Raw genomic sequence first — 24,715 nt, 5'->3', positions numbered from 1 at the left:
TGGGTCTGTGACATTCACAGCTGCCCCTGCCTGTTGGCTTCTATGTACTGAAATGATTCATCCTGCAGAAAACAGTTCCTACAGACTAATGCACTGCTCACCCTGTGTGTGGTGAAGTTCCTGAGGGGCTGCACTGACCTAGGAGGTGGGGCAGAGTCCAGTCACTCGTGCAAGCAACGCTCCCCAGCTTGTCCTCCCTCATCCCAGACAGGAGTGCAGCCCACGACTGTCTCTTTATGGAACTTCTCCAAATTCCTTTATTGCCATAACCACTGAGGGCATTACGTATCGTGCCCAATAATCTATTCAAAAAGCAGGATGCTATTTATAAATAGATGTTAAACTATTTGCAGAAGCAACTGCCCCCACTTTGTATGTCTGGCTGCTTTGGAGAAGTTACAGCACTCTTTTGGAACTCCTCGTGCCTGCTTTTCCACAGACTGCGCCTTGCTGCTGCCTGCAGTGACATTGTGAGGCCAGCCAGGGCCCTGGGGACAGGCTGTGCAAATGGCACAGGTATAATTGTGCAGGTGCCGGTCTGGGCGCTGGGGACCTGTCTGCACTGAGCGATGTGCTCGTAACGCGCGTGGTGCATGAGGGACCTGGGGAAGATCCCTGTGCTGCTGGTGGCTGCAGTGCACCTTTGGCGTGACGCAGTGGGTGCAGTGCCTCCACCCGGGCCCCGTGCAGCCGGTACAAGGGCTCCACGCTGCAGCCCTGCCTGGCCGCTGCCACGGACCCGCGCTGCTGTGGGGTCGAGGATCTGGTGAGCTGCTTGCGCTGCATGCTTGGGGCCGGGGGAGCGCTAGGACAGAGGAGCCACATCCGCAGTGTGCAATAAGCTGGTGAAGCACCTTCCAGCATTTGGCCAGACAGATCGGCTGCTCTCCAGCTGAGATAACACGATTTTGGGAGCAAGACTGAGGTGGCAGGGCAGGAGCAAGCCCCATGCAGGGTGATGTCCGTGGGGCACCACAGTGTGCTCTGACCTGGGGCAGCACTGAGCGTCTCCCTGCCATGGGAGAGCTGTGGATGTGCTCAGGCCATGAGGGAAAACACTGGTGTTATCTTCATTCTCTCACCTGGGGACAGCAAGTCACTAGCAGACTGTTTTCCCCTGCCCAGTTCTGTGTCCCCGGCTCCCTTCCAAAGGCTGTCGTATTGTGAAGGCTGCCCCTGGGGTGGGGGCTCCATCCACTGCCCCTCTGCAGCTCTGTGAAGCTGCTGCTGTGGTGTAACTGGGCAGGCAGCTCATCACCTTGTAGCTGTCTGCTCTCCTCTGCAGTGCCTGGGGGAGGGACTCAAAAAACGGTAAAAGTGTGAGAACTCGTGGGTTGAGTTATGAACAGTTTAATAAGAAGGAGAAGGCAATAATACAAAGCCAAGAATAAGCAAAGCACGCGATGCACAATGCAATTGCTCAGCACCCACTGAACCACGACCAGTGGCTGCCCCCCACCTCAGCCAGCCCCACAGCTTTATATTTCTATGTAATGCCACATGGCATGGGATATCCCTTTGGCCAGCTGGGGTCAGCTTTCCTAGTTCTGTCCTCTTCCAGCTCCCTGTGCACCGCCAGCCCCCTCACTGGCAGGGCAGTGTGAGAAGCACAGAAGTGCTTGGCTCTGCTTAAGCACTGCTCAGCAACAACTGAAGCATTGGTGTGTTATCAGCACTGTTCTCATCCTAAATCCAAAACACAGTACGAACAGTGACTCTGAAGAAAATTAACTCTAGCCCAGATGAAACTAGGACAGCTGTGTCCTTGATCAGAGCCCTTGCTTCTGCCACAATGACAAGAGATCAGACCTCTTTGTAATCCTCAGGCAGCTCTGTGGGAATGTCAATATTTCAAGGAACTGCGTTTAGTTAAGCTAAAAAGATTTTTAGGAATAAAAGGTTCCAAGGAACTGCCTGGAGGTAGTTGTAGAAGACACATCCTTTGTGCTGTACTTGTGTTAGTGCAGCTTCACGGCGGTGACTAGGCTAGGAAGGGTCTGCTGCTGAGAGGTCCCTCTGGCACAGAGCTGCTGGCTGCGCTGTCATCCCAGCCTGCAGATGCAACGGGCCCTTGTTTGTCTGCAGTTCAAGATCCGGAGCTTGGCAAGAGGTGACTCGCTTTTAGTATAACAGCACAGAGTATACATGCTATTTGCATGAGTAGTGTTTTCCATCTGTTAACATGCCACATCTATTTTTATTTCATACAATATTTACAATGAATTGCTTTACTTTGTTTACAGCATTAGATAGTTTTTTATCTTCACTATTTTTTAAAGACTGTCCACTGTTATGTTGTTTCTATGGAGCAGGTTCCTTGGACATGAAACTCTGTGCCTCTCTGAGCATAAGCTGGGAACCAACTCCATCTTTAAAAATGCACTTGCTTTCTCATACATGGAGTCAGTATTTCGGTACGCAGTAACCTCACAGGTATGGTTTGAAGTACTTGCAATACTTGTTCATCTCAGTTGCGCTACGGGTGATTCCCATTTTGAGTCTTGGTATTTAAGAGCTGACTGACTATTGCAGAAGCTGCTGAAAAACAGAGGCATCTCAGTCTAACTTGTGCGAGTCTGGGGGTGACCCAGCCTCCTTCAGACCCTCTGCAGGGCAGTGGTGCAGCCCAGTCCTTGGCTGCTGGGGGAACTCCAGCTCAGGGTCTTCCCCTGACAAAAGAGTCTTTCCCAGTGCCCGGTTAGATTTTATTTCCACTCGACTTGCACTGACAGTGAGGTGCAGAGTGAGCCAAACCAGAAGCTTTTCAGTCCTAAAGGCAAAGGGAGACAGAAATCTGGAAATGAGGATGGAGAACGAGCAGCCAACTTCAATCCTAGAGCTAATTTTGTCCTAAACTCATGTGAGTCCATGTACCTGATTATTCCCTCTGCAGGTCCTGATGCCCCAGAATATCTCATGCATCCCTGCAAGCACTTAACCTTCCTCTTGTGTTGCATGACTTACTCCCTCTACTCCAGACTGATAGTCCATCGGTTTAAGGTATTTGTGCAGCATGGGTTGATTCTGTCTCCATTCAGCCTAGTCTACTTGGAAGAAAAATACACTTATATCATCTTAAAATCAAGTACAGAGAATATCTGGACACTGCCACTTACACATAGTAGGGGTACCTGAGTATAAGTACGTGCTGCAATACGTTGCAGACCACAGGTCTTCATAATTGGGGTTGATACCTGCAGCTGTGGCTGTTAGCTGATCAGCAGAGGTGATGCTGGCATTTGATAGGGGTGAAAGAGCTTGAGCATGTGAAATAACATTTTGCAGTGCTTTCTGTCTTTGCACTCAGGTGCGGCTTATGCCACCATTCAACCTTACCAGCTCGACTCCAGCAACTTTCATCTTGGCTGGCATCCCGGGCATGGAGAAGTCACACATCTGGATCTCGATCCCCTTCTGCTCTATGTATCTGGCTGCCCTGCTGGGAAACGGTGCCCTGCTCTTTGTTGTGAGCACAGAACGAAGCCTCCACCAGCCCATGTACCTCCTCTTGTCCATGCTGGCTGTCACTGACCTCATGCTGTCAACCACGACTGTGCCCAAGATGCTGGCTCTGTTCTGGTTCAGTGCGGGGGAGATCTCCTTCGGCGCCTGCCTGACCCAGATGTTCTTCCTGCACTTCAGCTTCTCGGCGGAGTCTATGATCCTGCTGGCCATGGCCTTTGACCGGTTTGTGGCCATCTGCTACCCCCTGCGCTACGCGGCTGTGCTGACACAGTCAGCTATTGTCAAAACAGGGCTGGTGGCTCTGTTGAGAAGTTTTTGCATCATTTTCCCATGTGTATTCCTGCTGAAGCGGCTGCCCTTCTGCGGGCACAACGTCATCCCGCACACCTACTGCGAGCACATGGGCATCGCCCGGCTGGCCTGCGCCGACATCTCTGTCAATATTGTGTATGGCCTTGCAGTGCCTTTCGCAGCAATAGTGCTAGACGTTGTGCTTATTGCTGTCTCCTACGTCCTAATTCTTCAGGCATTATTCAGACTCCCTTCCAGAACTGCCCGCTGCAAGGCTTTCAATACCTGTGTCTCTCATGTTTGTGTCATATTTCTTTTCTATATTCCTGCTTTTTTCACTATTTTAACGCACCGCTTTGGTCAGAAAATCCCGCACCATGTCCACATTCTGCTGGCCAACCTGTACGTGCTCTTCCCTCCCCTGCTGAACCCCATCGTGTATGGGGTGCGGATGCGACAGATAAAAGAGAAGTTCATGAAAGTGTTTCTCTGCTCCTCAGTTCATTTTCTGAAAGAATAACAGTGAGATGTCACTATGAGAAACTAACGAATACCTCAGTGGGACTTGAAGCCCACCCAAATCCTCCCCCTTGGCAACCACAAATGTCGAGCACAATGCATCCGCGCATCGCTTTCCCCATCAGTTTATCGAAAACGCAAGAAAAAAGACAAAAGACAGGCTCTCTAACTGGCTGCAGAGAGAGAAGGAACAAAGAAGGGAGAACCCACCCCAGAAATGTCACTTGTGGGGAATCCTCAACAAGCTGAAGGCAGGCAGCTTTTGCTGTAGTGATGGTGAGATCCTTATCTCAGCTGTCTGCTCTGGAGTCAAGGGACAAGGTGTGTAATAAACTTGTTCTAATCACAACTGCCTAATGGACTTCATTACAGGAATTGCTTTCTTATTAGAATTCACAGAAATGGAAGTCTCCCAAAGGGAAAACACTGAAATAAATGCAAGTACTGCAGGTTAGCATGGAGCTGCACTTGCAGCCCAGAGAGCCAACAGTATCCTGGCCATATCAAAAGAAGCATGGCAGCAGAGTGAGGAAGTGTCTCTCTCTTCTGGAGAGAGACAGCGCTGAACTACATCTCCCCAGAGCTGAACTGAAGCCCCCATTAGCTGCTTGGCACGCATCAGACCTTGTCCCATATTTAGAGTTGTTGCAGATGGTCTAGACACAGTGTCTGCAAACACCAGCTTCAGCCCGAGTATTTACTAGGTTTGTAGATCACACATTGAGCGTTTTCCTCCATTGCTCTTGCAAATGCCTTCTTTTATGATCAGTTTCTGCTAATATTGGGTTCCTATTAATAAAGGCATGGCATTTATTGCTTTTATGTAATAAGCCTTCTCTTTTATTTGAGAACACTTTTTTTTTTTTTTTTTTTTTTTTTTTTCCCAGCACCTGTGGCACATAAGCTATTGTTTTCTATTACACCAATACAAGGACTGCTCTGGACAATTCAGTTTGGCTTCACCCTCAGGGTGCCTGTCGGAGTCTTCATAGCATGAGTCCCAGCAGTGTGGTGTGTCCAGATCAAGCTGTTTGCAGAGCTCTTAGTAAACCTGCTTAGCCCTAGCCCTGCAGGCAGTGGGGTTTGACACTGCCTGGACGTTTGGGTAGGTGTTGGCCATGAGGGTGAACGTGAGGAGAATGGTGTCTACCAGATCCATGTAGCACAGACAAACTGACCACCAGGATGAGTTGGGAAATGCCATAACATAGTCTGGTTTCTTGTGCTTGTTTCCTACTTGTCTCCTTACAGCTTGGACTCCAGTTAGTGTGTGCACAACCCTTACCACTTCAGGGATCTGGTCTTGGTTGGGATCAGGAAAACCAGTGACAGAGGATCCGACCCCTCTGCTCTGCTCTGCACTGGGGAGGCCGCCCCTGAGGTGCTCCCGGGGCCAGAGAGGCCTGGAGCTGGTGGCGAGAGCCCAGCAGGGCCCCGAGGTGCGGGAGGACCTGGAGCACCTCTGCCGTGAGGAGAGGCTGCGAGAGCTGGGGCTGGCTACGGGGGAGGCTCTCGCCAGGGGTGCCCAGAGCCTGGAGCCCGGGAGGTGCCCTCTGGGCCCCAGGCAGCACTGCTGTGCCGGGCGGGTGCCCAGAGAGGGGCTGGGGGCTCCTCCGCGGGGGCTCCAGCAGCCGCCGGGACCTGGGGCTGGGCGAGCGGCTCTGTGGGGCCCTGCTGGGGCAGCACCTAGGGGTGCCCCCAGCCTCAGCCACGCTGTGGTTCTGCACACTGTTTCTGCACACTCTGGTCAATCTTACTCTCAGTGACAGGCACCGCGGAGGCTCAGCACTTTCAGAGCCAGCCAGTCTGCAGCCCCTGCTGCCAGCCCAGTCCCCGGGGCAGCCTGGGGAAGCACAGGTAAGGTCCCCAGGGCAGCCACTGCAGGGCACTGTGCAAGCAGATACGAGCTCTGCGCAGTGCCACAGGTGCCACGCCAGCATGCATACAGGACAGGCAGCACAGGGCACATGTGCTTCATGGAGAGGCTGTTGCTGTAGCTGCAGCTCAGTGCGGACACAGCAGAACAACCTTACAGCTGGCATTTGGCACTTTGTGATGGCACGCGGCTCACTGCAGGCAGAGGGTGCCTCCTGAGATGCTAGGAGCACATGGGCATCTGGCACCTGTGAGTGGTGCTGTGTCAGGGCTGGACATGCAGCAGTGCCCGAGCTGTCTGGTGCTTCCCGAGTCAGGGGTGTCTATGCAGAAGTTGCTTTCAGGCAGAACGATGTGAAGCAAGGATGAGAGGGCTCAGGGGAAAAGAAATATTGTGTTTGTTGTTTTTTTTTTCATCTAGTCTCAGTCATAAATTTCCCTTATTCTCTTCATAATGGGCAAGTTGTTTTCTTCATGCAGGTCATCAAAAAGACAGGCTTAACCCAAATACACCGCTCGCTCACATCATGCTACTCCGGAACTGCAGCAGCCCCTTAATTTTGTTTTATATTTATACCCATGCTGTTGAGATCAGGACGGCAGCTCACCACCTACACTTCTGAGACCAAGGCCAGCCCTACCAGCAGGGATTTCTCCAGGTGTGTTTGCTTCCTGCCTGCCTCCAGCACAGTGGCAGATTTCAGGGCAGACGCCAGAAAGCAGCAGTGATGGGTAACCGCTGGAAGAAGCTGGTGAAAACATGAGGAACATGCTGCATTCTCCAGCTTTTGAGTTGCATAGAATTTGACTGAATGACTTTTTGGAAGATGCTTTGGAGAAAAACAAGCCGTTGGGTTCAATACAGGCCACGTTAGCTGTCAGAGAGCATATGAGTGAATGATCAGTCTAGAAAGGATTCTAGCATACGCAAAATGTTGTTTCTGCCTGTTTCCCTGTATGCCTGTAAGCCAGAGTTCACTAAAGCACAATTCTGAAAGAGCTCTTCATGAGGGCAGAGATCATACAGCTGGCTTTGAGCCATGAAGGAAACGCTCAAGGAAATATTTCAGGAACATATATTAAGTCTTTTCAGAAATTTCTCCCATATCTGACTATTTTTCATCCCAGAAATTATTTCTGTCAGTGCAGGTGCTGTGCAACACTGATGGGGACAACATGCACAGTGGTGCAGGGACCGAAAGCACTGGAGTGGCAGCTCTCTCGCTGCGACCCTCAGCTCCCATTGCACACCCTGGCACAGCCTTCAGCCTGGAGCTCACACCCCGGCTGCTGCTGTGGGGCTGCTGCCAGCGCTCTGGCCTGGATCCTGCCGCCGGCTCTGGTGCACAGCTGGTGTGTGGCTGCAAGTCAGCCCCTTCTGTGTCCCCTCTCCTCGGTCTCCACCCTCCCCTTTGCCCACCCTTGCCGCTTCCCCTCAGTCTGTTTTGCATTGTCCTGTAGGACCCCCAGGTGTCCCAAATCCTTATGTCCACCACTTCCTTCCTCTTACTAGCTACAAAGGTCAGTCTGGTCCTCTCCAACGTTGTGCTTGGAGGTTTTAATCAGTTAGCGACTGAAGTTTGCCTTTGCTCGTCCCCATTACCTGTCAGGTTTGTTTCTGTCTTTTTTTGTTTTGTTTTGTTTTGTTTTTGTTTTCTCCTTTCCCTGTTACTTACTATTCCCTCTGAGCTGAAAAGGTCTTGATCTGACAGCCTTCAGCCACAGATGCTGTCACCTTCCACATACTCTTATGGGCACTAGAGGGACTTTGGGAAGAGCCAACAAAATAAACAAAAGCAAGGTTAAAATAATCAAAATAAACAATGAATAAACAAACCAAGGTCAAGGTAAAAATAACCATGCAAGGAAGAATGGTGCAAGAGAGGGCTCTCCAGTCTGGAAGGGAGGTGACTGGAGTTTTGGGGAAGGGCTCTGTAGAATCAGGAGCATCTTGAAGAGGACATTTGGGTCTAATTGTTTGCTGACTATTTCAATACAAGAGCTAAGAAGCATTAAATAAAATAGCAGGTGGCAAATTTAAAACCAATTACAGGAGGTGTTTTTCACTCAACAGGATTAAGCTTTGGAACATTTTGTCAGAGTGAACTGCAAACTCCAAAACTCTGCAGGGGCTCAACTGAGCAATAAGGCAAAGTCACAATAAAAAAAAAAAAAAAATCCATTAAGGGATACTCAACACAAAATGCTGCTCTCAGTTCAGGATGTGCTAAAGTCTCAGACTGATGGATGTTCACAGAGCAATGCTTCCCCCTACACCCACCCTCCCCACCCTGTGCTTGCCATGTGCTGGTCCTGCCCCAAACACTGCCCAGGTCACAACATCAGCCGCACCGCCGAGCTCCCCAAAGGAGCATTGAGCTCCCCCAGATCTTCTTCACCCCCTGCAGACAACTGGCCTCCCACCCCAGCCAAGGACAGCAAGAGCCCAGAGCTTACAGGGGGGTCCAGCCCCGTGGAGGACCACCAAGCATGTGACAAGGAGACAGGACACCAGGCTGGGGGGATCTGTGGAGCTTGAAAGGTGGGCGGCCTGGGGTGGGCGAAGCAGGCTCCCAGCCGCTACATCCTCCCAGCTGGTCTGTGGTGGCCCCAGTGAGAAAGGTGCTCAGACTCTGTGAAATGTCATTTAGAATGCCATTTATCAGAGCCATCGCAGTAAGGAGATGACCCTATACATGATCTAACATCCCTTCTGGTGCTGGGAGTCCTGAGAGTGGAGCAGCATCAAGCCCGCAGCACACCATGCAGATCCCTTCTGAGGAAGGGTTACCCCATTTTGGACTTCACAGTTGTTACAGGAAAATACATTCCCAAATACAGAGCTTCAGCAAGGAGGCCTCGATGCAGCAGAAAGAAAATGTGAGGAAAGCCCTGGGGACTGTGGAGCCCCAGGACACACAGAAGCAAAGAGGAGACACATAAAGCGTTTGTATGCACCTGTACCACTCTTGCAGCTGGTGCACAGCTGGCTTGCAGGTGACTGGAACAGATAAACACATCAGTCTCAGCTGGCCACAGCACATGAATGAGCTTTAATGCCATGGAAATCTAGGAGCTGGTGGGACTGGTCCTGGCTCTGCCCACCCCAGATTGCCCACCCCACTCCCGCACAGTGGTTCTAGCAGGTCCTGGACCTGCTACTTGGCATCACCCAGCAGACAGCAGCAATCTTTCCATACATGCAGAGGCAAAGCCAGGACTTGGGGGCTTATTTACACTGAACACTGCCTTGGGTTGCAAGAAAACAACCCAGAGAAGGAGGTTTCTGATGAGAGTCTGCACAGCTCCTTGCACAGGGGGCACTTGATCCCTAATCCTTGTGGACGTTGCTGCCAGGCTGAATTTGATTCAGCTAGAACTGAAGGCAGGTTTGGCTCTGATTCCCTATTGTTTCTGTCTGTTCCCCCAAGTACTTTCATTTGATGTCCCTGGGGGTAGTTCAGAGACCTCATAAGCAGCTCTTTGTAGGCTGAGCCTGGCTCAGGCTTCCTCGCTGCTGTCAAAACTGAGCCTCAGCAGCAGACCTGGGTGAGTTTCTGAAATATGAAGGGCAGGAGCATTGCCATGAGGTTTCACATCTGCTCAAATGGCACTTACAGAGCCTGGCTGTGATGCTTAGAGGTGTAGCTGCATGGTACTCAAGGGTAAAGTTAGGAAATAGTGTTTAATCTCTTTTCTTTGTTCTAATTAATATGTTAATTCATGTGGGCTTTTTTCCCATAGTTACAGAAGAGTTAGAAAATATTAGATCAGAAAGGTTCACAGTGGTGCTTTCTTCTGTCATACTGCATCGCCTCACAGAAGAATTTCATACCAAATTTACTCATCAAGCCCATCATGTGGGCTTCAGATTAAGCATGCATCTCAGAAGATTTTCTGTTCCTAGCTTTACGATTCCAAAAGATGAAGGATTCATCGATGTCCATTTTTATTTTCAGATTTTGCTAACTAGCATTATCTCATTTCAGTCCAATTTCTGTGTAACTTCAGTTTCCAGTTTCCAGGTCATGTTGTGCTTGTGGGTTATATTGAAGAGTCATCTCTGTTGACCATGCACAGACTGGTGGGCAATTTTTAGATTAATTCAGCTTTTCTTTTACCCATCACATATTCTAAACTAAATAATTCCTTCAGTGAAAGATTTGTTTCACCAGAGAATAAGAAAAAAACACTCTTTTTTTTTTTTTTTTTAATATAGCTGTGCAAGGTTTGTTTCATGTCAGTGCTATTCCTGAAGTTTCAGGGCCTCAAAGTCCCTAGAAAGATCTCTCATTTGCAGTAGCGACTTTTTACGCAGGGACTCAAGGGTTTCTGTTCAGAAGACATTCAGCAGCACACATTGCATCTCTGGTTCCCTGCCTTGCACACAAGCACCGGCTGCCCTGTCCAGGCTATTCCCATATTCATAATCTGGGGCACTCTGCACAGGCACAAGGTTTATTCCTGCTCATCTCTTTCTCTGAAAGCTCCTTTTCTGGGCTGATACCTCAGGTAAAATTGGTATTGAATTTATATTTTAAATTTTCTGAAGTCATTATTAATTCCTTATTTGTTAGATGAACAATTACAAGCTTTGTTGGATAACTAGTCATATTTCCAGTTGGAAAGAAAAAAAAAAATCAAACATCCTGGATACTGTAATTCACCTCCCAAGACAAAATCTGAGTTACAGCAGGTAGGAAAGTCTAGCTCACTGTTGGATGAACAGGTGTGATTTATTCAATATTTATGACTTTAAATCAGCCATAGTTAAATAAATAAATAAATAAATAAATAATAGAAAATAAAAATAATGTTGGGAACTTCTAACATATTGAGATGGATGATAAATTTCCAAATTGCTTGATGCTTTGGTGTAAATTTATCTCTCTTTTATTGATATTTTATTCCATAGCCATAAAAGAAAAGGGAAAAAATAATCAGCAGTACATTTATTAATCACTGCTATGAACATGGGTGATTTAGGAAATTACATCATTTACATGTATTAATACAGGTATGTGTGTTTTCTGGTCAGTGGGCAGTACACCCTGAGCAAGGTGGTCTAGTGGTAGGTGGTGGGGAGGTTGGGATTAGATGATCTTTAAGGTCCCTTCCAACCCAAAGGTTTTTTTGAGGGTTTCTTATTTCAGTGCAGATGCTCCCAGGTCCATCATGTGGTCATCCAGCAGCTCCAACACGTGCTGTTCTGCATTAATCCTGACAGACATCCCACTTCTGGAGGCTGTTCGTGTCTGGCTCTCCATCCCCTTCACTTGCCTTTACGTCACATCCCTTGTGGGGAACTGCACCATCCTCTGTCATCAGCACTGATCCGAGCCTCCACAAGCCCCGGTACTGTTTCCTGGCCATACTGGTCATCTCTGACTTGGGTTTGTCTCTGCTTCCTGTCATGAGTATTTTCTGGGTCAACTACAGGAAAACCAGTTTGGATGCTTATTTTGTTCAGGGTTACTTCATTCATTCCTTCTCATTCTTAGAGTCCTCACTGCTCCTGGCCATAGCCTTTGATCACCGAGTGGGCATCTGCTACCCATTGAGATACTCCTCAATCCTCACCATTGCCAGGATCGGCAGGGTTGGGCTGGCTGCCCTCTGCAGGTGTCTGTTAGGAGTGCTGTCATCAATCTTCGTGCTGAGAAGGTTGTCCTGCCAATCCCATGTGTGCTCCCATGCCTACTGTCTGCATCAGGACCTGATCAAGCTGGTGTGTGCAGACATCACATTCAATAGCATTTATAGGTTAGCCGTGGTAATCCTCAAAATTGTACTAGATCCATTGCTTATTGTTTCATCACATATTATGATTTGTAAGAAAATTTTGAGCATCGCATCCCAGAGAGAGCATCTCAAGGCTTTGAACAATTGATTGTCCCATATCCTGGCTGTCCTGATCTTGCACATCTCCATGGTTGGCTTGTCCATGGTTCACCGTTTTGGCTAACACGCTTCTCCTCTTGTTCGTGTCCTCATGGCCAATATCTACCTTCTGGTCCCCCCTTTGATAAGCCCCATCATCTACAGCCTAAAAACTAAACAGATACATCAAGGTCATCAAGGTCTTCATGTCAAGAAAGAGTTTCTCCATCACAGCACATAAAGTGCCTTCACTAACTGCTCCCCATAAACTAGTGTGATGAAGTAATTATGCTGCATAGTCCATTTTTACCCCTTGACAGTATACTTCCAGGTGAAGATAGAAGCAATTAATAATCGTATTGAATTCATTAGCTATGTAACTTTAAAACATAGTCCATAATCTTTTATTCTATGATTTATCATTATATTCTCTCTACTCCATGGTGTGTTGTATTTCCACTGCACACTGAAGATGCTCACGCTCTAGAAAAACATAAATATGAAAGACTTTTTTTTTTTTTTTTCTCTTGGACACAGAGGTGGTAACATAACTTACTCAAGTGTTTCTAATGAGTACTGTAATCAAGAATTAAACCCTAGTCTAGGAAATAATTCAACATCTGGTTAAACCTAAGTACCAGTTATGGAGCCTTTGGGAACCAAGCAAAGCACAAGTCTTAAATGCTTCTGTACCCTACCTAAATGTGGGTGACAGCAAGTCGTGCATGGATATTTGCCCACTCTTCTTTCATGGACACTCAAGTCTACCTTGGGGAGTATAGTCTTACCTGCCAAGCAGCTCCTAGGTAACCTCATCAGTAATACCATATAAGGTCAGGATGACTTACATAATGTTATCAGAAATATCAAATTTGGATAGCGATGTAGCAGAAATGAAGCCAATAGAGAAAAAGTAATTAGAGGCAGGTTGTTTATCTGAGAGAAGACTGGAGTGGAGAAAGGTAGAGTCAAAGGTCATGAAGAGGAGGGTCAAAAATAGTAAAAGAGAGAAACACACATGCAAATGATGTGTCTGGGGCTGTCCAGGGTAACCACTGGACAATCCTGCACTTGATCCCTGGATCTGGAGAAGAACCAAAGAACAAAAAACATTCCACAAGAGTCACAGCTGTTCCTGTGCTCAGGCAGCCTTGGGGAGAGAGGCAGATTTCCCCAGCTAATGGATAAAGCCTGGTGAATGGCTCAGGGCAGCCTGGTACCACCCCATCAGCATCTACCCAACACTTCCTAACAGAGTGGCTGCTAAATGGCTTGCTTTAATGGTACACCACTCATAATCTCAAATCATGAAGCTGTGATGACTGTTACAAAGCCATACAGATGTGCACTCACTCTCCCTACCCTCCTGTCTCCGTGTTTCACATGCACTTCAGCAGGAAGGAATATTGTGCAGTGGACTTTGAGTAGCTGGTTCTGAAAAGAATGTCCTATCTAGTAAAATTTATAAGGCCCATGGTGTTATAAATTATTTTAATGACCTATCTAATACCTTTGGTTACTTTATGCAAGGAAATAAGTCATTTGAGAGATTAAGAGCCTCTGAGAACTCATCAGCAGTGGTGGGTACATGAGAAGTGTTGTATTGAAGCAGTTATTGATCTTGATTGTTCAGAATAAAAAGTTAAAACGGAAAACATTTTTTTTTATAATTTAAACCTATAATATCCTTAAGAGTAAACATGCTTCCAGTCTGATGAACAAGCACTGGGTATATCCAGCATACTATAGTCAAAGTATGCAACAGCCCAAATTTACCTTACACTTGAAACCTAATAAAGAGCTTCTTTTGGAAAGCTGTGCCTACTCATTAGTACATGTGGGAATTGGGATGATGGTGCCACGGGTCCCTGAAGCAGATTCCCTGCAGGTCAGTGGCAGTATGAGGGGTCATATTTGTGAGGTTCTGAATGAGGGGTTGGCTCCACACACATTTTGTTGAGAACTGTTTTCCTTTATTTCTTCTTCCCCAATATGTTAAATGTGCCTGCGCAAACAAATTTATACACTCCAGTGAACTGGCTCAAAATCTTAATGTCTGCTTAGGTCAAGATTCTCAGGCCCTTGTCCCATGAAGTTTTTAAAATTTCCAGTGACTTATGTTCTGCCCTCCATGAGGAAGAATTTTTCCTTTATTGTCCAAGTGAATTTTCTCCAACTTTCATCCACAGTTTCTTCTGTTTTCATCTCTGATGAAACTGGCTCTATTTTTTCTGTAATCTCTTCCAAGTATTAGAAGACATAATTAGAAACTGCTTTTGCCTTCTCTTCTCCTGGCTACACAAACCCAGTTGCTTCAGCCTTTCTTTGTATGTCATGAGCTCCAGCCACCTGACCGTCCAAGTAGTCTCACCTGGATTTGCTCCAGTTCAGCAATGTTACTTTTGCTTTTATAGAAGGATCCGTAACTGGCCAAAGTACTCCAGGTGCAGTCACCCACTTGCTGATTAAAGGGAAAAATCTCTTCCCTTGACATGGTGGTTGCACTTTCAGGAATGCTGCCCAATATGTAATTGTCTAACTTGCTGCAAGGGCACACTGAGGGCTCACGTCCCACCTGCGTGCTGTCCACCAGACTCTTCCTGAAAAATTGCTCTCCAGCCATTCAGTCCCAGACAGTACTGAGGTAAGGGCTGTTCTGTCCCATGTGCAGGAATTTGCATTTTTTGTTGAACCTCAGCCATTCTGTGATTCTGTACCCTCATGAGCATTTCCAGGTGAGCTTTCTCACTGTGTTGACAGTGACCAACCCTGCAAAGTGGTAAGAGCTCAGACCTGAGGTTGAATGCCCCCACCAGAGGCTGGTGTGTGCCTAGGCACGTCAGACTATCTGCCCAGCTCATGTCTCTTTCTGCACTTCACATGTCCAGGTAATGAACTCTGAACTGCAGCAACATCAAATCCTGCAAGGCTCAGTGTGCCCCAGGGCGGGGAGATGCTGAGACGGGCTGTGACTCCAGCAGCTCCTCTCTAAGGAGTGTTATTTCAGGCACACAGACAAGCATATATGCCTTAGTCATGATGACTCATACTTGATACAGAATCAGAAGTGAGCAAATCTTAATTCTGGAAGAAATGATTCATTAGCATAGGACTTTTATTTATTGCTGTCTTTATGTTGCCTAAGAGGACTGCAACAGGCGCTATTCCAGCGTGTATTTGCTCTCTTACTTGTACCTGGACAGGGGAGGTTAAATGAGTTCTTTTGCCTAGTATCCAGGAGATTGAAAGGCTTGGCTCCTAAAGTCCATTAAATACCCCTGAAAATCTCTGCCTAAAATGTGAAAGCCACAACCCTGCTAATTGTTAAGCTTCATCCTCAAAGGGGAAACCTCTCAAAGAATACTTCAAGCCTTTCTCTAGTTCTTGCATCCATTTCAGCTAAGCTGGTGTTGAAATTAATAAAAGCTGTCTGTCTCCTTCCCTTTTACAAGCAAAGCTGCAGTCCTCTTGCATGGTCATGATTTAAGAAGAAGAAAAAAAAAAGAAGGAAAGGAAAGGAAAGGAAAGGAAAGGAAAGGAAAGGAAAGGAAAGGAAAGGAAAGGAAAGGAAAGGAAAGGAAAGGAAAGGAAAGGAAAGGAAAGGAAAGGAAAGGAAAGGAAAGGAAAGGAAAGGAAAGGAAAGGAAAGGAAAGGAAAGGAAAGGAAAGGAAAGGAAAGGAAAGGAAAGGAAAGGAAAGGAAAGGAAAGGAAAAAAACATCAGTATATATAAAGGCTTGTGATCTACACTCACCATACCCATCCTTTTGCTGGGAATCTCCTTTGGAAACAAACCCAGAGACCTGAGCTCATAGCCTGAATAAGAGGCTGGAGATGGATCAATTCCATTTAAATCTGTTTCCCAGGATTTTACCCATCTTCCCCCTTTTCAAATGGCAGGTTGACTTGTGTCTGTGTTTTGTTTTCAGAGAGCAGCTTATCCAGCTCCTGCTTATCATGGCAGCCCTCAGCATCAACGTCTCCCAGCCTGCCGTGTTGCATGTCTCAGGGTGGAGCAGTGTGCAGTGAATTCACAGCAGTGAATTTGGATAGTGCCTTCTTTTATACATACCTGGGTTCATGAACAGATGAACTACAAATTAAAAGTGCAGGCATTACTGGTGTTTTAGGGTGAATTAACATTATGGTACTCAGACTGAAGCATTCCTCTTTGATCCAATGCTGAAGACACACCTCAGTGCTTTTTTGAAAACCAGCCCATATGAAGAATTTTCACGATGAGTACTGAAGCGATGGGACTTCAAACATTTCTAGTCACTTTTGAACATTTAGGCCATTATATGACCACAGAGAACATTAAAACCCATAAATAATAACAAACTCTAGGGCTTCAGGAGATGAACTCTGTACATTCTGTTCTTTGCCTGCAGGGGCTGTTAAGTTCAAATGCGTAGCTGCTGTATGCTCACATACCTTCAGTTTTCCCACATGTAATATAGCAGGATTAGCTCACACAGTCAATTGTTTTAAAATATTTAATACAAGTGATGAGTCAGCAGCTTGCCGTTTCATTCTCGTTAAAGTAGCACCGGTGGGATTTCTGCCACCTTGCAGAGCAGAACCACCTCCCACCGCACTGGTGTCCCCATTAGGACCAGGAGGTATGGCTATAGGCTTCCCTGAGCCCAGGAGGGTGGTAAACCAAAACCACAGGTCTCATTTCCTTGCCTAACCAGGGCAGAAGCTGCTCTGCACTGGGGCTAGCCCTCATCCTTGTCGCTGAAACCAGGAGCCTGCTCTTGTAGCCTGGAGAAGACAACTCCTTGGACGTGGTGTGTCCTGTCCCAGGTGTCCCTTCTTTCTGCAGCGAGGTGTGCGGGCTCATTCCCAGGAGCGCTGCGTTCCCCTGCAATGCCAGGGTGCTGCCCAGTGCTGCTCCTGTACACAACCCAGCACGGAGAGCCGTGCAGGCACAGCTGGCTTTGGTGCCTATGCTTTGTTCCTGCATTGCCGGTGAGCTGTGGAGGCTATATGGAGACAAAGTTGTATACATCCTGCAGTCACTGCACTGTCTATAGGGTAAGCCTATGGTACAAGGATGCTGAAAGGTTAAGATGTGCTCTGGGACCAAAGTCAGAGTGTGGGTTTTACACGTGGAAACTTGAGCTCTCCTGGAGCCCCCATCCAACTCCAGCGCCCAGGGTGTTGTTGCAAGGATGTGGTATGAACACACAACAGGCATCTGAGGGCCAGGATTCCTCTCTTGCATGCTGACTGTAACAGTCAAACCACCCTTGAGACAGGGAGCTTAATTTTCTGGCACTTTTAAATCTAGCTTTCAGCGGGAGTTAGGAGCACTCCAGCTGTGAGGTGTTTTTGCTTTGTTTCTAAAGCTTATAATTAGGACATTAAAAAAAAAAATAAAAATAGGATGGGCTTACCTTTCATCAGGAATACTTTTTCACAGGCCAAACTGAAGGGGGTGCCTCACCATCATTTCTCAGGGAGGGTTTGTTTGAATCTACCTCTCTTCCCCCCTCCTCAGGTCCTCAGCGTCTGCCAGGTGAACTGGCCTGGGGAAATGCAATGCAGCCTGGAAGAGCCAACTGGCCTCTGCAGTCCCCCTAGGCAGAGAAAACAGACTGATGTGTAGAGGGGGCACAGACTGCCCAGTACAAGACTTTCTCTCCCAAGCCATTACAATTAAGGTCACACTCCACTGTCTTTCCCCCTCCCTGCTCACAACAGCTATGCTGCTGGGCTGTCTTCAGGGCCACGACGCTCTATCAGGATGAGGAAGGTACAAGACAAAAATTGATCGTTCCTGCATTTTTCTTTCAGGCTGAATGGCTGCCGGACCAGAGGATGATGAGCAATGATAGTAAGTGGGTCCTTCCCAGGCTGTAGTACTGTGCCTGGGAGCAGGGAGGGTTAATGTCCCTGCTGTACTGAGAGAAACGAGCTGCTCAGACAGCACCACGGCTCCGCAGACCGCAGGGTGCCAGAAAGGAGCCAGGCCAGGCTCTGCAGGAGAAGGGCAGGGGTGTGGGTGCGCAGGGGTTGGGAGCAGAGAGCCGGGGTCCTGGTGTGTAGGGGCAGCAGGAAGCTAGGTAAGTCACGGGCTCGTGTCCTAACTGGGGGATAGGCAGTGACTATGGTCCTGCTTGGGTATTTAGAGGGTGCAAGTGCTCTGCCAGGGGAGATGGGGCTGATGCTGCCGCTGCTGATGGAGCTGAGTGAGCTCACTGGGGTGTCAGAGCAGTGAGGAGCGTGTCCCAGCCAGCTCAGCGGTGTTCACATCACGCACACATGTGATTTCCTCACTATCCCTGCTGAAACCTGGGGCATGCTCCATCCCCAAGGATGCGTGGCTGAACCTCCCACAGGCGCAAAAGACTGCTGCCACTGCATTCCTGGGGAGCCAGGCTCTCAGCCCACACTCCTGAGAGCAAAGGCATTTTCCTTCATTTTGTGTAAAACCAGAGCACACACTGACTCCAAGACTTAATGACTGCTGTGTTTCCTTACCAGTGACAGTGTGGAGGCTGTCCACCTCTGGGGTCACCTCCTCTGCTGCCCCCTCTTCACCATTCCCACTTCCACTGCGGAGAACTGCACCTTTCTGCATCATAAAAGACCTACATCTCCATCAACCTCTCTGCTCCATTTTTCCTTCAACAGCCTTGGAGTCTCACTCTCCACACTGCCTACGGGGCTCAGCACCTTCAGTTTGGCTCCTGAGAAGTCAGCTTCGGCTGAAGTCAGCCCACCCCGGGGCACATGGGGGACCTCACTGCTCCGTGGTTTGGCATCAGATCTCTAAGTGGGCTTCCAGTAAACCCCAGTGTCTGAGCAGCCTGCAAATATCTCTTGGTCTTGGACTCAGCCATTAGACAATTATCCATGTTTCTTTCTATATTGCAGGGATCATTTGGTTTTAATGTGCATTTTACCACTACTTTATACGCTTGAATTCTGGCAGATGTGAAATACTACAGCTGCCTTGTACATCAAATCAATGTAAACACGATGAGAATATGGCAAGAGAAGATGAATGTTAGTACATTATTAAACAATATTTCCTGTATGATGTTTGGAGGCAAAACCTATTTCTTTATTTATTTTTATTACATTACCTGAGAGGCTGCACTTAAAAATTCAGAGCGGCGTACTACCCATGAAATTGATATCCGTTACACACCATTTTCTCCTGCCCAGTGGAATGAATTTCCCATTTTGTTGCCCAAGATGCTGGCTCACATGACTCTGTGATGCCAACTTTTATGTCTTACCTTTACACAGTGGAAATAAAATGTGTTTAAAAAGAGAAAAGAAGAAAAAGTTAAAAGTATTGTTATGTTGCCTGTTAGGTCATAGATCTGAAGGAAAAATTGGCTTTTCATTTCACAGTTCAGAATTTAATCACTTGTCAAAATATAAATTAAAATATTTTTGAACCAATACTTTTTTTGATTTCTTCTTCTGAAAACAAGCAGCCTAAAAACAGAGTTTAAAGTAACCTAAAATATTTGATTTCACTTGCAATGATAAGAAACTGCAGCATCATACATAATGTAGACAAAAGAACATCATCTCCTACAAAGGCAGGTGATTTCAGCCTTTTTTCCTTGATAGCTCAATAGAGGCTGCAAAGAGGTGAACTGCAGCACAGTGCACACAAACACGCTCTATATAAGCATCTTTTGTGAATGGTTTGGGGCTTACGACTGTGACCTATGGTCTCTCATCCAGTCTTCACACTGAGTGAGGTGGTTCTTGCTTTTGCATTTGGCATGCACAATGTCCCGCCTTCCTGAACAGCAGGGAAACGGTCCCTGCACACCTCAGACTCACTTACACCCTGGCATCAGCTTATATTAATTAACCATGGTGCATAGAAAGATAAGCAAAGTCTGTGGTCCATCAGCAATCCAGAGAAAGAAAAACATCCTTTTATGTTTGTGAGGATATATTCAAAATCTGCAGGATACCACTGTGAGAGGAAAGTCAAACGTTGATGCTGCTGAGCCAGCCTGCACGCTGCAGGTGCCTGGCTCCTCCAAAAGCACAGGACCAAAGGTAGCTGTTGCAACTCATGAACGGTTTTTATAAATAAACAATTTTATTTATTTATTTATTTATTTATTTGCTTGTTCATTAAGTCAGCTTCAGTCTGCTAGAGATACAGAGTCTAACAGCTTATGATAGCAAAGGCCTAAATCAGCCTTCTTGTGCAATGAAGTGCTGCAGGAGCCAGGCACCAAGGAAGGCTGCTCAGCCTGGACCACCTACCTGCAGTGCCAAGCCAGCCGGCTTGCACGTGCGCTAACAAAATGTCATCTCCCTGGTGTCTGAGCTGCTGAACCTTGCTCTTCAGCTGTTTCAATGCATTGGCAATCAGCTTTCCGTGGTAGATCATAGAAACATAGAATCATTAAGGTTGGAAAAAACCTTGAAGATCACCTGTTCCAGCCATCCCCCTACCACCAATGTCACCCACTAAACCATATCCCTAAGCACCATGTCCAACCTCTCCTTGAACACCCCCAGGGACGGGGACTCCCCCACCTCCCTGGGCAACCCGTCCCAAGGCCTGACCGCTCTTGCTGAGCAGAAATGTCTCCTCATTGCCAACCTGAGCCTCCCCTGGCACAACTCGAGGCCGTTCCCTCTGGTCCTATCACTGTTCACATTCACTGTGATGCCTGTACCAAACACACACAGAGCACTGCACCAACACTCAGCAGTGATCCCAGGGGGCACTGTGCCTCCCCACTGCTGCTCCACCATGTTTCACCTGTGTCTAAATAACGAGCTTCTAAGTTGTACAGTGACAGGTGCCACTGTTCCAACTGCAGCCAAATGCGGACAGCCAAGTCCATTGCACTTTCCCTGCCAGCTCTTAGTAATCAAACAATATACCATGGTCTTGCTTGCAATTAATTTCTCCAACAGTCTTTGAGTCAAGAGCTGGGTAACCTAAGGACTAAATGGCTCTATACCTGGCATCAGGTTCTGAAAACTGCAATATTTTTTCCAATCAATTGCATGCACAGAATTCCTATTCCATATGGCACATCAGGAGACAGTCTGACCTTTTCAGTGTCCTTTAGCACATGGTAAACTGGTCGGCCTCAAGGTTATATTTGATATTGCGCAGCTGAGATTGTGAATAGAGAGGTAAAGAAGCGGACCCAGAAGCATGCACATGAATCAAATTATTCTCTTACTTGCATACAAAGCAGCAGGCAACTCATTGAAAAGCAGACATTTCCACCCATGGCAAGCTAAGTGACATTGAGGCAGGCTAAGATTGCTGATAGAAATTGTATTGAGCATTTAGTCCCCCTAAAATGAGGAAAGCTTAATTTGCAATAGGTTAATTCATTCATGTACCAGGCAACATCTCCCATCTGCAGGTAGGTTTGTGCACATGGACAAAAGGGACTTCCCTCTCCAGACCTGTCAGTATGTCTCTTGCAAGCAAGCTTTTTTTTTTTTTAGCCACTTCAGTTTAAGCCTTGCAGCCTTTTGCATGGCACCACAGGGTCCTGAGCCCTTGTATTTTGTGCTTGCCCTTGCTCCCTCCATTCATGTTACCTTGTATACTGACCTTTTTGTCCTTCTGTTGCCAAACCCATCATTTACACCAATAAAATCATGGAAATTCATAAGGAAATCATCAGGATAATACCCCAAAACAACATCTGGGCTTGTCCCTGACCAGCCTCAATCAGCTGCAGCCCCTCTGGAGGGGCTGTGAACCCCAGGAGCTAGACTCAGATATCTGATCAGTGGTGAAAGATGCTCTCTTCTGGGTGTTCTGGAGGCATCAGCAGTGGTTTGCAGACCCGCACGGTCTCTACCTGGTTCCTGTGAGGTTTTCTCACTTTCTGATTTCAGTGAGCCTATCTACCCATGTTCCCTGTGCCAGAGATCCCAGTCCTCCCCTCCCCACCCAGAGGCTTTGTGCTTTCTTGTGACCCAAGCCCCAGTGGCTTCACAGTGAAGCACTCTGCTCCCTCCCCTCCTCTGAGTACTGGCACTACTGCAGTCTTCAATGTTTCCAATGCTCCCATCTCCTTCTCCAGGTTTCAGCATGCACTGTCTGCTGGCTTACACCACCCTGTGTAGCCTTTTGATGCAAACACTTGAATCCTTGTGGTTCAGGTCTTGTTATCCCCAGTCCCATCACCATCAGCCGAGAGGGATTCCCACCTGGCACAACGATGACTAAGGCTGATTTCTGCAAGACAACCTACAAGGGGGCAACTCTCTCAGGGGAAGGCTTGCTCAAGGCTCATGCACAAGTGCTGCCTGGTGCAATGCGTATCCCCAAGGCATGGCACAAGTGCCACACGCAGGCACGTCCACTGCCTTTGGACAGCACCCCTAGGCTGAGCCCTGGGCTTTCTGTCCTCTTCCTGTGTCTCTCAGCTTTTCCTCATAAAATTCTAAGTTCGTCCCACAGTGGCAGGTCCATTTCTGTCTGCAGAGTGCAGGTGGTATGTGTGCAAGGTCACGATTCTCTCTGTCCTAGACCAAATGTCCATGGTAAGTCTTGTGGTGACCTGGGGTGGGCAAGGAGAACGCAATGGGAGCAGGCTGTGGTGTGTTGTGGTCCTTCCCAGGCTGTGCCCAGAGAAGAGAGACGTTGGCTTTCCAGTGCAGTAGGAAGGTCCAGCAGAATGTGGTGTGATTTGGTGGGACTGTGACACTGACAGCACTGCACCTGAGCTGCTCACCACCTCTGGCAATGCATCTTTAGGATTGGTGTAGCCTGAGTCTTTCAGCTCTAAGATGAAACTAACGGAGATAAAACAAAATCATACTCTTCACCTTATAAGCACTTCCATTTGCAGCATTGTTCTCAGAGCAGCCTTGTGTTAACGTTGCCTGCCTCATGTCTGCCCTGGACCATGAGCTAGACCAGAGGCAGGCACTGCCAGCTCAGCCTGTGCAATTCCCACAGCCCAGGCAGGCAGATTCAGATCTGGCTGTATCTGGACGCAGTGTGACAGATGTAAATTGAAACACGTCTACAGTTTGGTAACTACTATAGAAAGTGATTACAAACTGAGGAGAAATAAGGCTTAATGTATGTTAGTGCTGGCTCAGGACCTGTTCCAATTTAGCAGGTGTCTGAGCAGGCAAGATTGCTCACCCATGCAACTCACTGGCATTTCTGGAGGTGTTGATAGAGTTGCAAATTAAGGCCCAGTGCTTGATTTCACTTGAGTTTTGACCTCTATTAATTCAAACTGATAGAACAGTATTGATGGAAAAGGGTTTGCGTTGTTGTGCTGAAGCAATGCAAAGTCCCTGGTGACATGGGCTCAGTGGGGTCCCACTGCTAGGATCCTGCCAGGCCATGAAGGTCCTTTTGCTCATGCTGAAAGTGCAGGGGACGATTCCTCCTGAACAAAGAAATGTTCAGGAGGTGAACAGTTTCCCTACAATTTCTTTGCTGCTTGGCCAGTGGCACAGCTGTGTCAGTGCCGCAGGTCTACCACCTGAATGCAAAGGGCTTTATTGATCAGCAAGGTGCTGCTTATTCACTTCTGCAGCTGGCCAGTAGAATCGCTCCTTTATCATTTCTACAGAAGCCATGTTCAGGGCGCCATGCACATTCTTAAAATAAACCTACTGAGAAATATTAGCCCAGATTTGACCCACGCAAGGAGATTTTTGTGCTTTGCATAAAGACGAGAGACATGCCGAATTTTCAGTGCCCAAATTAGTGGTTTGACCTAATGCAAATTAAACACTGGAAACCAAAGCCAAACTTAGACTAGTTTTCTTATATCAACACTATATGGAATCACTCATTTCTGGCAAAAAGAAAGGCAACATCTCTGTTTTATCAGGGAATCAGTGACAACACTGTAAAAATGTAGTTTGCTGAGTGCTGTAGCACCAGTTCCCTTTTCCTTGGCAGCTTCTGTACCTGTGCTAGATCATCCTTATGGCAGGTCTGGAAGGAGACAAGTGAGACTTGATCAGATTTGAAACTGAGACAGGTTTTTTTTTGTTTTTGTTTGTTTGTTTGTTTTTTATTATTATTGTTTGTTGAAATCTAGGAAACACAGTACACCAAAGAATGTCAGTATCTGCACGAATCAGAAAGAGAGGTATCAAGTGCTAAAACAAAAGTTTGGGGGCAGTTTTCATTATAAGAGATCAGGCTTAAGGCACAGCAGCTGCTGGACTTAGATGGTTTCTCAAGGGCTTGTTTACACTGACTGTTCCTGATTCTGTAAAAGCTTTCAGATTTTTATTATTAAAAAAAAAAAAAAAAAAAAAAGAGAATTTCTGTGTAGTGAAGCAGGAACTGGGCAACAGAACAGGTGCAGTTTAAAGGCTTCTTTTGAGGACCTAAGTCAATCTGTATCAGCTGTGTTTCTTGTGTTTTATATTTTGTATGTGGCCTTTGAATCTCACTTCCCTGATGCATTCTGCGGGTGTCACAGACAAATACATCACAAGATCACAGCGTGGCTGAGGCTGGGGGCACCCCTGGGTGCTGCCGCTTGCCCCCTGCCCCAGCAGGGCCCCACAGAGCTGCTCGCCCAGCCCCACGTCCCGGTGGCTGCTGGAGCCCCCGCGGAGGAGCCCCCAGCCCCTCTCTGGGCACCCGCCCGGCACAGCAGTGCTGCCTGGGGCCCAGAGGGCACCTCCCGGGCTCCGGGCTGGGCCCGGGGCCTCTGCTCCTGGCCCTGGGCACCC

At 47.5% G+C, this 24,715-nt stretch overlaps 1 protein-coding gene and 1 pseudogene across 2 annotated transcripts; both read left to right on the top strand.

Moving 5' to 3' along the window:
- The first annotated feature begins 373 nt into the window (after positions 1–373).
- On the top strand, positions 374–5,097 carry LOC311421525 (olfactory receptor 52B2-like). Its single transcript, XM_084493495.1, has 3 exons — positions 374–470; positions 2,313–2,433; positions 3,308–5,097. Exons 2-3 carry the CDS (start codon positions 2,398–2,400, stop codon positions 4,274–4,276), a joined length of 1,005 nt encoding a protein of 334 aa, XP_084349621.1. The 5' UTR covers positions 374–470; positions 2,313–2,397; the 3' UTR covers positions 4,277–5,097.
- Positions 5,098–11,563: 6,466 nt separating this feature from the next.
- LOC311426580 (olfactory receptor 51Q1-like) lies at positions 11,564–12,271 on the top strand (annotated as a pseudogene). Its single transcript has one exon. The product of its transcript is annotated as an olfactory receptor 51Q1-like (transcript).
- Positions 12,272–24,715: the final 12,444 nt, after the last annotated feature.

Source organism: Aythya ferina (assembly GCF_964211825.1).
Source record: "Aythya ferina genome assembly, chromosome: 1".
NCBI classification, from domain to species: domain Eukaryota; kingdom Metazoa; phylum Chordata; class Aves; order Anseriformes; family Anatidae; genus Aythya; species Aythya ferina.
This window is presented reverse-complemented; position numbering and strand designations above follow the sequence as displayed.

Excerpts from the sequence above, each read along its gene's own strand:
- LOC311421525 (XM_084493495.1), top strand. The coding sequence starts at position 2,398 with ATGGAGTCAGTATTTCGGTACGCAGTAACCTCACAG. Across the intron at positions 2,434-3,307 it reads GGTACGCAGTAACCTCACAG|GTGCGGCTTATGCCACCATT; the intron begins GTATGGTTTGAA and ends CTTTGCACTCAG.